Below are 15,048 nucleotides of genomic sequence, written 5' to 3'. Positions count from 1 at the left end.
AGGACCCACGCAGGCTTGACCTGAGGAGGTGAAAGAGACAGGCAGTGGCGAGTGAAGGTTCTTCTGTCCAGGCTCCCCTGCCTCCTACTTATTATGTCACTGTGTACAATGACGGAACTCTGGAGGCCTGTTTCCTCAACTATAAATTAATATTAATAAAGGCACCAATCTTATAAGACCTTAGTGGGGATTACATAAAATCTGTGTCTAGCATGTGGGAACACTCCATAAAAGCCAACTCTTTTTATTTTTAACTGCCCCAGGCTTTCCTCCTTCACCATCCCCCTGGCCCCCAGCCTTCTCTCAGCTCCTCGGACACATAGGGCTCCCTTCCGGTCATGTGCCGATGCTTCTGTCCGGAAGGATCTTGTTCTCCCTTATCCTCTGGCATCTGGTCACCTCCCCGTTTTTCTTCCAGGACTCACTCAGCTCAAGTCACCAGGCTCGATCGGCTTTGTTGGCTCACATATGCTCCTAGAACCACTTTGTTTTTCTTCAAAGTACTCATCTCATTTTGTAATTATACACCCATTACTATGATCATTAGATTATCTCCCACCGGAATAGATGATGGGTGACAGCAGGGACAGTCTGGTTTTGCTCGGCAGAGCAACCTCAGCATCCAGCATTCCAGTACTCGTCCATTTGTAGTTGAATAGAATAAATTAAACACATTGTGATCTATCTATAAAGCAGTCACGAAAAATAACTGGGCATCTACATATACAAAACACACACACAAGTTGGGAACCAGAGATGCAAGTGGGAAGACAGAAGCTACGAACCTGTGGTGGTGGATCTGCTTTGGAATGATCTAGAACAATCCACTGTTCTAATTCTTTGGAACAAACTAGAAATATGCATTTCCTAGCTCTGTCCAACAAAAGGCCCTAGAAGCCCAGCAACAATGAGTACCCTCGGTGTCCAGACCTTGCTCTAAATACCATTTACCACTAGAAGAAACCAGGCTCCTTGGTAAAACACAGGTCTGAGGCAGGGAAGGTATGTGTTCCTGGAACAGTTTGTGCCAAACAGCAAGAATGCACTTAAAGACTGATGGGGACACGCTGAAAAGATCCAGGAGGCAGCCCAAAGGGGCAACAACTGACCAAATTGGAAATAATTCAAGCATCAAAATGAATAGTGGCAACAACAAATCATAACACAATGAGTAAAAAAAGAATCCAGGAGTTCACAGTGATATGAAAGTGAGGAAAGGGGCCACCAGGCTGGCTCAGTCAGAAGACCATGAGACTCTTGACCTCAGGGTTGGGAGTTCGAGCACCACATGGGGTACAGAGATTACATAAATAAATAAAACTTTTTTAAAAAGTGAGGAAAGAAAGGGAAATCTCTTCTTTCTAAAAGAAGGCCACAAATAGATGTAGAAGGAAGCAGAGAATTAGGAAATCATCATTTTATAATCAGCAGTGTAAAAGTTTATTCAGGCAAGGATTATCGATGGAAGCTAAAGTCACTGGGTAAATATTTTTTGAGGATTAGCATATTTCTATGGGCTCAAGGCATCACTCCATGGGTTAATTTTTTTAAGATTTTATTTATTTATTTGAGAGACAGGTGGAGAGTGAAAGAGAGCATAAGCGGTGACAAGCAGAGGGAGAAGGAGACTCCCCGCTGAACAAGGAACCAGATGTGGGACTCAATCCCAGGACCCTGCATGACCTGAGCTGAAGGCAGACGCTTAACCGAATGAAGCATCCAGGCACCCTAAGGATTACTTATGAGTTTCAAAGAGGGAGAAGTACCTTTACAATGGAGAGATCTAGTGGATACATCTACTAAGTGATTAATCCAACCATCACCAATGACTGGACATTAAGTGTCTCCTGACGTGGTGCCACAGGAAACACACCCCATCATCAATGCAGCATTCTTGCCAAAATATTTCATCTAAATTTAATCTTCAGGAATCAATCAGACAGTTCCAGAATATGGGACATTCCACTAGAAAACTACCCTGTATTCTTCAAAGAGGTGTCTTGAAAGACAAAAGAAAGATGAGATGACTGTTTCAGATTAAGAGATTAAAGAGACAAGACAACCAGATACAATGTGTATCAACGGATCTTGATGGGAGGCAGAAGTGGGGAAGCAGCTATACTTCTGTGGAAAAAAAAAAAAAAAACTTTTGGAGAACAAATGGAAAAATTCATATCTTAGGTGACATTATTGAGTAAATATTAAATTTGAGAGTTTTTTCCCCTCCCCCTAAATTTGAGGGGGTTAATACAGTAACAAAATACTCTTATTAAAAACATATTTAAGGGGGCACCTGGGTGGCTCAGTGGGTTAAGGCCTCTGCCTTCAGCTCAGATAGTGATCCTAGAGTCCTGGGATTGAGCCCCGCATCTGGCTCTCTGCTCAGCAGGGAGCCTGCTTCCCCCGCTCCTTCTCTGCCTGCCTCTGCCTACTTGTGTGATCTCTGTCAAATAAATAAATAAAATCTTTTAAAAAAAAAAAACATATTTAAGGAGCAGCACCTGAGTGGCTCAGTCCGTTAAGTGTCTACCTTTGACTCAGGTTTCGATCCCAGGGTCCTGGGATCGAGTCCCGCATCACACTCCCTGCTCAGCAGGGAGCCTGCTTCTCCCTCTGCCCCTCCCCCTGCTCCTGCTTTCTGTCAAATAAATGAAATTTTTTTAAAGATTTTATTTATTTCTGGCGTGCCTAGGTGGCTCAGTGAGTTAAGCCTCTGCCTTCGGCTCAGGTCATGATCTCAGGGTCCTAGGATCGAGCACCGCGTTGGGCTCTCTGCTCAGCAGGGAGTCTGCTTCCCCCCTCTCTCTCTGCCTGCCTCTCTGCCTACTTGTGACCTCTCTCTGTGTCAAATAAATAAATAAAACCTTCAAAAAAAAAGATTTTATTTCTTTCTTTTTTTTTTATAATTTTATTTTTTATAAACATATATATATATATTTTTTTTCCCCCAGGGGTACAGGTCTGTGAATCTCTTTATTTCTTTCTTTTAGAGAAAGAGGGAGAGGGAGAGAGGCGGGAGGAGTAGATGGGAGGGACAAGCAGACTCCCCACTGAGCAGAGACTGATGTGCAGCTCAATCTCACCCCCCCCAAGATAATGACCTGAGTCAAAAATCAAGGATCTGATACTTACCTGACTAAGCCACCCAGGTGCCCCAATAAATAAAATCTTTAAAAAAATAAATAAATTTAAAGCACAGCTGGATGGCTCAGTCAGTTAAGCGTCTGCCTTAGGCTCAGGTCATGATCCTGGGTCCTGGGATCACGACCCAGATCAGGCTCCCTGCTCACCGGTGAGTCTGTTTCTCCCTTTCCCTCTGCCCACCAACCTCCCCCGCACCAATGCATGCTCTCTTGCTCTCGCTCTATCTCAAATAAATAAATAAAATCTTTAAAAAAAGTAGTTAAGGATACAGAGACACTGTCATTCATAGAGAATCTGCACATGGATATAACACAAAATACTGTTTTTAGATGGGAGATGGAGAATGACCTTCCTTCTTTGTCTTTTCTGTTTTTTTTAATAATGAATGCCTGTTATTTGTTAATTACAAAATAAATTATCTCAAAAATTTCATTTTTCTATTGCAAAATCTTTCATATATTTCTAATCATGCCATGTACATGCATTAATTACTAAAATAGAAACAATGTTAAAGGCAAAATATAAAGTTTGAAAATATTTCTGCAACATACTTGATAAACAATGGGAAAAAAAGTCCTTACTCTATAAGGATATTTTGGGGAGGTACACCAAATTTTTAACAGTGGTTACATATGTATATATTTTCCATTTGTGGAAAATGTGTATTTATATTTGAATTACTGGGAGAAAATATAACAGAAGGCTGCCAGAGGCTCTCTCTGAGTGCTGAGGTGATGAATCATTTTTATGCTTCTGTATTTTTATTTTTGCGTAGTGAATCATTTTTATTCTCTTGTATTTTTATTTTTGTGTGTTTCTGAAGTATTTTTAGATTTAAAGAAATACTTTTTTGAAAACCTCAATAGGAATCCTTAAAAATCAAAATTTCTGTGGCTGGCTAACAAAGCACTTCCACGTCTGCTTCTTTGGAGGGTGGTCCTCTCTTCTTCAAGGACGTCCTTCACCAGCGGGAGGAAGGCGACCAGCCCTTCTGCACTTTGCCCTACCTTCATTCTACTGGGCCCTAGAAGGCAGCACGTCCTATGCTCTAGCCACTTGGACCCCGCATCCCGGTCCCCTGGAAGCTATCCACATCCCCCAGGCCTCTCCCACAACCGAGACCTGCCGAGTGAATGAGCCAAAACACCTATGATTCATCCGGAACTCGAACAATACACACACTCCCTGGAATGTACAAAGTAATTATACACAAATGTAATTAAAGAGAATAACTATTAAATAAACCAAGGTAGTGACACACAGCAGCCAAATGGCAGAACAAAGCTTCCTGAAACGATTTCCTGATTTGACAGCAGCATGTGTCACCAGATCTGTGCTACTTAAAAGTTTATGATGCTTTTAACTTACAGGGGACACAGGTAACATACCACTGCTGTGTTCCCAAATAGGAATCAGGAGTGCTTTGTTCCCAGATACAGCTGGGGAAATGCCCAGTTACCACCCTTAGTCCTGACATAGCCTCCCTGTCCTTAAGAACTTGCTGGTGCCCCATCAAAAAGCTCCTCTAACCTATCTGTTCTCTTAACTTACTTTTTAGGTTGAGTTGTCTGAGGTTTTATGATGCCTCAAAGGGAACAGGACTCCACCCTCCCAATGTAGCCGGCTGCCAACTCAAGGCCACCAATGTCCAGCTACCTCATTTATATTCTAAGCCCCTGCCGATGTACCCATCACGTTCGCAGAGCATACAAAGCCCCTAGTAGCACTGGGCTTGGTTAACAGGCAACAACCATTTCCACAATGGCCATGCTTTCCTGGAAGCGGCTTCTGTATCTGCTGAGAAGGAAAACAAGGATCCCTTCCAATTCTACAAGATCAGTCATCTAGAAGACAGGAAAACCCAGGCCCCAGAAGCTTCAAAAAGAGCAAGTGAAGACAAGCCACAAGGAATGTTTACGTGGGTGGGGGAGCTGCGCCATCTCCAATCCCTTGGCAAAGTGGGCGGTGGCGTCATAGAACTCCAGCAGCTTGAGAAGCTCCAGCTCAGGCCCTGCCCTCTCCAGGCTGGAGCTGAGGCAGTCGGGCAGAGTGGGCAGCAAGGCCCCCAGAGTCTGAATCAGCAGCACGGTCACCACCTCGTGGGGGTTCTTGAAAACCTGCAGCGAGACAGAGGTATCGGTATTAGCACACAGGGCCAAAGAGGAGCACACCTGTTAAAGAAGCAGTCTCTTGGGCTGCTCTCAGAGGAATCCCTCCAACAACTGGAAAGTGACCTGGTCAAGAGCTTTAAGCCCCAACCGATCCTTATCCCAAACTTGAGCAAGCTCAGAAGGCCAAGTAACCGGCAGAACTTGCAACCTGTCCAGAACAACTGGCTACTTCATGTCTATCACTGGCCCCAAGTGCCTCTTTCCCCATCTGTCACGCAGAGTATTGAGATGGCCACCCAAAACTGGCCAGCGAAGACTGTGTGGATGACAGTGCAGAAACTGGGAGTATGTGGGAGTTGGGGAACAAAATGGAATTGAAGAAGAGCAATTCGCTGAGTCAGGGCTGGAGGACATCTAGCCAGATTTGCAGAGCAGCCCACAGCCACCTCTCCCCTTGACACAGATCTTTGGTAAAGATGGATTTATCTTTTAGTCTAAGGACCACCAGGAAGAGTGTGTGCAGGGCCTTTAAGATTACAGATTTAGTTATTCGCTAAGAGTCTTTTCTTTTTCTGTTTCATATACTACTGATCTCTCATGGGCAAAACTGGAAGAATGTACACGGTACATTTAGAGAGGGGTTCTGATGGACACCCCTGTCTGTGATGCTTTTTTATCATAAAAATGCTGTTTTATCATAACATAACTTAAATACGCACAAACATGAAAACAAGATATAACGCCATTCCCAGGTAACTCTAAGGCCAAAAAAGGTGTAAGCTTAAAACCTGTAAGATCAATAAACTCAAATTTTTAGGAGAAAATACCCTGAGAGGAAGGAAAATGAAAGCACAACTTCTCCAAAGTTATGGGACACAGCAAAAGCAACACTAAGAGGGAAATTCGTAGCTTTAAACACATACATTAAAAAGGAATAAATATCTCAAATCAATAACCTAACTGTACACATTAAGGAAAAAGAAAAATAAGAAACTAAACCCAAAGTTAGCAGAAGGAAGGAAAAAATAAAGATTAGAGCAGAGGTAAATGAAATAAAGAATAGAAAGTAATTTTAAAAATCAACAAAACTAGTAGGTTCTTTGAAAAGACCAACAAAACTGACAAACCTGGTATCTAGACTGACCAAAAAAAAGAAGCTTTCAATTACTAAGATCAGATATGAAGGTGAGTACATTTACTACAATTTTACAGAAATAAAAGGGATTATAAGAGAATATGATGAACAATTATATGCCAACAAATTAGGTAACTTACATGAAGCAGACAAATTCCTAGAAACACAATTTGCCAAAACTGATTGAAGAAGAAACAGAAAGTCTGAATAGTCCTATAACTAACTAGGAAGGAGGCAGAATCAGTAATCAAAAACTGTGTTGCCCCAAAATTTACATGTTGAAGTCCAAATCCCCAGTATCCCAGAGTGTGACTAGCTTTGGACCTAGGAGCTTTAAAGAGGCAATTAAGGTAAAATGGGTCATCTAGGTGGGCCCTTATCCAATCCGAGTGGTGTCTTTATAACAAGAGAAGATCAGGACACAGACACCAATAGAAAGAAAGCATAGGTAGAAGACTGCCACCAGCAAGCAGAGAGAGGTCTCAGAAGAAATCAACCCTGCCAATACCATGATCTTGGACTTCTAGTTCCCGGAACCATAAGAAAATAAATTTCTATTCTTAAACCATCCAGTCTGTGATATCTAGTTATGGCAGTCCTGGCAAACTAATACAAAACACTTCCTAACTCATTCTATGAAGCCAGCATTAACCTGATACCAAGGCCAACCAAATACTAAAAGAAAATTACAGACCATTTCCTTATAAATACACAATCAACAATACCCAACAAAATAATAATAAACTAAATTCAGTAACCATATTAAAAAGGATTATATACCATAATTAAGTAGAATGGATCTCCAAAATGAAGAGTGGCTCAATATATAAAAATTAATCAATATAATGGACTATATTAACAAAATGAAGGGAAAAAAACGCACGACCATCTCAGTTAATGCAGAAAAAAGCATCTGATAAAATCCAACACATTTTATGTTAAAAAAAATAAGATAAACAAACAACCAAAAAACTCAATAAACTAGGACTAGAAAAGAATTTCCTTAACATGATAAAGGTCACACAAGAAAAACAGCTATCATACCCTACGGTGAAAGGCTGAAAGCTTTTCCCCTAAGGCCGGGAACAAGATAAGTATGCTATTTTATTAACACAGTATTGGAATTTCTAACCGGAATAGTACAACAAGAGAAAGAGATAACAGGCATCTAAATTGTAAAGGAAGAAAAAAATTATCTCTGTTCATAAACTATATGATCTTATATATAGAAAACCCTAAAGAATTCACACACACAACCTGTTAGCATTAATAAATTCAGCAAAGCTACAGGATATAAAATCAACAAACAAAAATCAGTTGCGTTTCTATACACCAGCAATCAATAACCCAAAAAGGAAATTAAGAAAACAATACCATTTATAACAGCATCAAAAAGAATAAAATGCTTAGGAATAAACATAACCAAGGAGCTAAAAGACCTGTTTGCTGAAAACAATGAAAAACTGCTGAAGAAATTAAAGAAAACACAAATAAATGGCAAGACCATCCTGTGTTCATGGACTGGAAGACTTAATACTGTTGGAGCACCTGGGTGGCTCAGGTGGTTAAGCGTCTGCCTTTAGCTCAGGTAATGATCGCAGGGTCCTGGGATGGAGCCCCACATCAGCCTCCTTGCTCAGCCTGCTTCTCCCTCACCTTCTGCTGTTCCTCCTGCTTGTGCTGTCAAATAAAGAAACAAAATCTTTAAAAAAAAAAAAAAAAGAGAGAGAGAGGGGGCACCTGGGTGGCTCAGTGGTTTGAAGCCTCTGCCTTTCAGCTCAGGTCATGATCCCAGAGTCCTGGGATCGAGTCCTGCAGAGAGCCTGCTTCCCTCTCTCTCTCTGCCTGCCTCTCTGCCTACTTGTGATCTCTGTCAAATAAATAAATAAAATATTTTTTTAAAAGAAAAGAGAGAGAGAAAAGAAAAAGAAGAATGAGGGCGCCTGGGTGGCTCAGTGGGTTAAAGCCTCTGCCTTCAGCTCAGGTCATGATCCCAGGGTCCTGGGATCGAGCCCCACATCGGGCTCTCTGCTTGGCTGGGAGCCTGCTTCCCTTCCTCTCTCTCTGCCTCTCTCTCTGCTTGTCTCTCTGCCTACTTGTGATCTCTGTCTGTCAAATAAATAAATAAAATTAAAAAAAAAAAAAAAAGAAAGAAAGAAAAAGAAGAACGACATTGGGAAACTCTCACTTCCAGATCTCAAAACTTACTACAAAGGTACACTAATCAAAACAATGTGGCACGGGTATAAGGATAGACACATAGTCCAATGGGATAGATAGCCTAGAAATAACCCATCACATACAAATAATTTTCAACAAGAGTACCAAAACCATTCAATGGGCAAAGGACAGACTTTTCAACAAATGCTGCTCTGAAAACTGGATATGTACATGCAAAAGAAAAACACTGTAACCTTACTTTGCACCATTACAAAAAAATTAATTCAAAATTAATCAGATCCAAACATTAAGAGTAAAGTATAAAAATCTTAGAAAAAACATTTGTTTGGATGCCTGGGTGGCTCAGTCAGTTAAGCATCTACTCTTGGATTTGGCTCAGGTCATTATTTCAGGGTTGTGAGACTGACACCGCATTGGGCTCTGCGCTCAGTGGAGACTCTGTGGGATTCCTTCCCACTGGGGAAAATCCTCATGCCCTTGGATGTGGCAATAATTCCCAAGCGTGACACCAAAAGCAGAGGCAACAACAACAGAAAAACAGATAAATTGGGCTACATCACAATTAAAAACTGTGCATGAAGGAACACTGCAAACAGACTAAAAAGACAACCCATGGGATGGGAGGAAATACTTAGAGATCATATATCTAATAATAAGGGATTAACAGCCCAAATACAGATCAAACTCAAAACATAAAACCAAAAACGCAACTCAAAACTGGGCAAGGACTTTAACACGTTTCTCCATAGAAGATGATAAAATGGCTGATAAGTGAAATGGTGCTCAGCGTCAGTAGTTCTTAGGAAAACACGAATCAAAACCACTTCACATCCACTAGGACGGCTATTATTTTAAAAAAAGAAAGAAGGGAGCACCCAGGTGGCTCAGTCGGTTAAGCATCTGCCTTCAGCTCAGGCCATGACCTCAGGGTCCTGGGACTGAGCCCCACAATCAGGCTTCCTGCTCAGCAGGGAGTCTGCTTCTTCCTCTCCATCTGCCCCTCACCCTCTATACATGCTCTCACACTCTGTCTCTCAAATAAATAAAATATTTAATAAACAAAAGGAAAAGAAAAGAACAAGTGTTAGAGTGGATGTGGAGAAACTGGAACCTTCATACATTTGCTGGTGGGAGAGTAAAGTGTTACAGCTACTGCGGAAGACAGTCTGGTGGCTCCTCAAAAGGTTAAAAAAGATATGATCCGGCACTTCCATTTCCTGCTGTACAGCCCGAAGAACTGACAACAGGGACCCAAACAAGTCCCATGTTCACATCAGCATGATTCACGATAGCCAAAAGGTGGGAGCGATCCAACTGTTTATCAACACATGAATGGATCAACAGAACATGGCAGATACACATAATGAAATATTCAGCCACAGAAAAGGAATGGAAAATTCCAGTATCTGCCACAACACGGATAATCCTTGAAAATATTATGTTAAGTGGAATAAGCCAGACACAAAGGACGGGTACTGTACAATTCCACTTCTAAGAGGGATCTAGAATAGGAAAATAGAGACAGTAGAACAGAGGACAACCAGGCCATGGGGGAGAAGGGCTTGGGGAGTTACTGCTCAATGGGCACACAGGTTGGGATGATTAAAAAGTTCTGGAAACAGTGGTAACAGTTAATCAACACTGTGAATATGCTCAATGCTGCTTAACTGTACACTTAAAAATGGTAAATTTTATGTTAGATATGTTTCACCACACACACACACACACACACACACACACAAAAGTCATTTCAAATTTAAAACCAGTAAAACTCAAAATAACGGGACAGATGAAGATGATACCCTGCAACTAAACCTTTTCATCATTAATTCGACCTGACGGCACAGGTTCCTCTGAGCTCCCAGCCGCCTCTACTGCTCCATGGTGTGTGAGGATTTCCGTACTTCTTCCATCTCTAGGCAAACTACCAGCTACTAAGGAAACATCAAGTTGGTTACGGCATTAAACAGAATGCACTTGGCGCCAGTGCATACATCACATAAGTACTGAGTTTGTCCCCAAGAGAACAGGGACACCAAAGTGGATATCACCACAAATGCACCCACTCAATCACACGACAGCCACTGGTCCTACGGTGATCGTGTACGTAATCCAAACTACCTTTTTTTTTTTTAGATTACTATAATAATAGAGAACTCACAAAGCTTCAATGAACACCTGTTCAGTTTGAGAAACATCCCTCCTGGAGTCTGAGAGACAAAGAACCAAACAAGCCAACGAGGAATGAAATGATGAAACTATGGGAACCTCCCCAATTTGTATTCCTTGAGCGACAGTCTTCCACCCGTCTCCTGTACAACACAGTTGGGGCGGGCCACTCTTCCTTGGCATTTAAGTGTCCCAAACTAGAATTCATTACTGTCCCCGTGACCTTCCCAGACCTGCTTCCCTCAACTTGTGTATTTCTGACAGTAACCTCTCCCTTCCGACACAATGAAAATCTCCCCTCGGACTTTTCTGTTATCAGTTACTAGGCCTTAACAACTGTCCACTCTTCTTGAACTGGATGCCTTTTACTACGTTTCCATCATGCAAGGCCAGACAAAGTTCCTGCCTTGTCTCCAACCTTTCCTCATCAGATCACTGCCTATACTACCTCCAAATTCGTTATTTTTTAAATGTTATTTTTAAGACTTATTTACATTTTAAATATTTAAAATTGCAAGATTCATCAGTTACTAACATCCTGCCACAACTGCTTTATTTCTCTCTCTAACACAGGTCTAATGCAGGCACCTCAGCATGTACCTCCTAAAAACAGGGCCATCCTGGGGCAGTTGGTTGTCTCAGTCAGTGGAGCACGCGACTCTTGATCTTGGGGTTATAGGTTTGAGCCCTATGTTGGGTGTATAGATTACTCAAAAATAAATTCTTTAAAAACAACAGCAGCAACAAAATGGGGGTATCCTCTTACATCACAACACTACAAGTAATTAAACTTAATCTTGAAATAATACCTTTATGGTCCAAGTTCAAACTTCCCCAACTATCCCTATATGGCTTTTTTGTCATCATGCAGAATCCAATCAAGGACCATGCAATTACATTTAGTTGTCATTCTTTTTTTGTCTCCTTTAATCTAAAATCAACTCAACTTTTTTTTTTTTTTTAAGATTTTACTTATTTATTTGTCAGAGAGGCACAGCGAGAGAGGGAACACAAGCCAGGGGAGTGAGAGAGGGAGAAGCAGGCTTCCTGCTGAGCAAGCAGCCCGATGTGGGGCTCGATCCCAGGACCCTGGGATCATGACCTGAGCTGAAGGCAGACGCTTAACAACTGAGCTACCCAGGCGCCCCAACTTTTTTTTTTTTTTCTTTCACCACACTGACATTTTTGAAGAATCTAAGACAACTGTTTCACGAAATGGTCTTGCATTTGAATGCGTCTGCGTGTTTCCTCATGACAGCATTCAGGGTTAAGCCTTTTGGGCAGGGAAACTACACAGGTGATTGTTCTGACACCAAAATCATCCTTAAAATGGCAACGTCATCACTCAGTCTGTGGCTCGAGACTCTCACTACCTTCTTGAGAAAGCCACGCTCCTGCCTTGGCTCCACAGTTCGTCTGCCGTGTGGCTCCGCTGCCCACACACACAGCTGCACCAACACGAACCCTCCTGTCTCCAGCCAACACAGTCCCTTCACTGTCACCAAACAGGCAAATGTCAGAGAAGCATCAAGAGCTTCAGACGCCACTCAGCCCAATGTCCGCATCTGATAGAAGACACCTTTTGCTGCAAAAAAAAGGGACCCACGGAAGAAAGGAAAATGGACCTTGTCTAGAAAAAGGTATCCTGACTCCTCACCACGTCTGGTGAAGAGAGACTACGTGGTGAGGATCTCCTTCACTCTCATCTCCTACTCCCACGACCTGGGGCAGGGGAAGAATTAAACTAAGTCACTCTGTTCTAAGGACCTCTAACCGGTGGGTCCGCTGAAGCTACGAAGGCAGATCCTAGACCTTCAGTAGCATTTTTTTTACGCGTTTCAATTAAAACACGCTGGGTCGCTTACACTCAGAGGTGTCCCCTGGTCCTCGGAAGTGATGTGGCGAAAGGATTCTCTGGTCATGGGTCAAAGAACCACCACAAAGTTCCCAGACTTACCAACTTATCGACTAAGGCTTCAGAAATCAACCTCAAGAGCCCACCTGACAACAATCTGACCTGACCTTACACTATGCAACAAGACCAATTTCAAGACGGACCATAGACGTTACTGTAAAAAGTAAATAAGCTTCTAGAAGAAAACACAGCAATCTGGGGGTTTGTGATAGTTTCTTACAAAACAATAAAAAAAAAAAAACCTGGATAAACGAAGCCTCATCAAAATCAATACCTCTGTTTAAGCCACAGACTGGAAAGCAGTATCTACAAAATATAGCTAGCAAAGGACTTTTAGATTTTATTTATTTATTTGTCAGAGGGAAAGAGAGAGAGAGAGCGCGAGATCACACAAGCAGGCAGAGGCGGAGAGAGAAGCAGGCCCCCTGCCAAGTAAGGAGCCTGATGTGGGGCTCGATCCTAGGACCCTGGCATCATGACCCGAGCCAAAGGCAGCGGCTTAACCCACTGAGCCGCCCAGGTGTCCCTGGCAAAGGACTTTTATCTGAACTATAGAAAGAACTCCTACAACTCAATAAGAAAAAGGCACATAAACCAATTTTCTGTAATGGCCCGAAGATCTGAACAGACACCTCACAAAGGAAGATATAAGTACACTGAGAAGGTGCTCACCAGCCTTAGTCATCAGGAAAATACAAATTAAAACCACACTGAGATACTACAACACACCCACCAGAATGGCTAACTTAAGAAAGACTGACATCACCTACCATTGGCAAAGATGTGGGGCAATCGGGACTCTCGCATCCTTGTTGTGGGAGTATAAAAAGTACAACCACTTTGGGAAAATGTCTGGCAGTTTCTTATAACTCTAGACATACACCCGCCTGATGACCCAGCAATTCCACTCCTAGGTATTTACCCAAGAGATATGAACATGTGCATCCACAAAAATACTTAGAGAACAATGCTCATTAGCAGCTTCATTCGTAATAACCCCAAACTGAAACCATCCCAAGTGTTCCTCAATGTAAGTATGAATAAACAAACTGTGGTCTAGTCATGCCACGAAACAGTATTTAGCAATAAAAAGGAACAAAGTACCGATTCACGCAATAGGAATAAATTTCACAAACATGCTGAATCCAAGAGGCCTTACAGAGAGAACACATACCATACAATTCCATCTACAGAAAATTCAGTTAACAGGCTACTAATTTACGGTGGGAAAATACCAGAACAGTGGTTGCCATCAGGGGTACTGGTATGAAGACCGACCAGGAAGGAGTAAGAGAAACTTCTAGAGTGATGGTAAATGTTCTCTACATCTTAACAGAGATTAGGTTACATAGAATTTGTCAAAAATAAATCAACTGGGACGCCTGGGTGGCTCAGTTGGTTGAGCGGCTGCCTTCGGCTCAGGTCATGATACCAGAGTCCTGGGATCGAGTCCCACATTGGGCTCCTTGCTTGGCAGGGAGCCTGCTTCTCCCTCTGCATCTGCCTGCCACTCTGTCCGCCTGTGCTCACTCTTGCTTCTCTCTGCTTCTCTCTCTATGACAAATAAATAAATGAAGTCTTTAAAAATAAAAAAATTAAAAATAAAATAAATAAATAAATCAACTGGCATACTTAAGATCAGTACATTTCACAATTTTATCTCAAAAGAATAAGGGAAATAAATATTGAGCTCTAGTTACTAATATGTATGTTTAGAAGTAAATGATGTTTACAAGTTCCTTGAAATCAATCAAAAAATAAGAAAAATGAATGGACAGATACATGGAGAGATGGATAGATTTATAATAAAGCAAACATAGTGAAATATTCATTGCAGAGTGCACGAAGTGGATATATGGGCATTCACTATACAATCCTTTCAACTCTTTCATATGTCGGAAGTTTTTCATATTAAAATACTGGGGGGTAAATCAGAAGGGGAAACATTTACTGTGGTGTCTTTTGTTTTCTTTTGCATTGTACTAAGCTTCAGGAGATGACGGCTTCTTATCATGCTTACCTCTTGAAAAGGAAATGGGCCACAGACAAAAGGTATAGACTAGCACAAACTCACACCTTACAAAATTTAGAATGAGGCCTGAACAAAAGTCTGAAAAGTCTAAATCCTTTTTCTGAGATGATGAAGGGCATTTGCACATGTGGCCGTGAACTGGTTTTATCCTCACGACATGAGAGACAGCAGAAGAAGCAAGGGCACAGAAATAAGTGGGCATCGACAGGGTCACTGAGAAGCGACGTTCACATAAACGCCAAGGAACGACTACAGGAGGCTGGGTTTTGTGTTGTTGTGACCTAACTGAGTTCTGCTGGCTCCAGGGGAAAGCAACGGGGGTTGGAGCAGAGCGCTTTAACCAGCGGGAGGGACACAACCC

General features: G+C 41.9%; 1 protein-coding gene across 1 annotated transcript in view; it reads right to left on the bottom strand.

Annotated features, from left to right (window-relative positions):
- COG7 (component of oligomeric golgi complex 7) overlaps positions 1 to 15,048 on the bottom strand; it is an 80,105-nt gene that overhangs the window by 38,621 nt on the left and 26,436 nt on the right. Inside the window, exon 7 of the mRNA XM_032843960.1 lies at positions 5,063 to 5,261. Within this exon, the coding sequence (XP_032699851.1) occupies positions 5,063 to 5,261 (199 nt within the window). The remainder of the gene's footprint in view (positions 1 to 5,062; positions 5,262 to 15,048) is intronic.

Source organism: Lontra canadensis, unplaced genomic scaffold (assembly GCF_010015895.1).
Source record: "Lontra canadensis isolate GAN:19392208 unplaced genomic scaffold, GSC_riverotter_1.0 scaffold146, whole genome shotgun sequence".
NCBI classification, from domain to species: Eukaryota; Metazoa; Chordata; class Mammalia; order Carnivora; family Mustelidae; genus Lontra; species Lontra canadensis.
The sequence above is the reverse complement of the archived record's forward strand: the minus strand, read 5'-3'. Positions and strand labels throughout refer to the sequence as shown.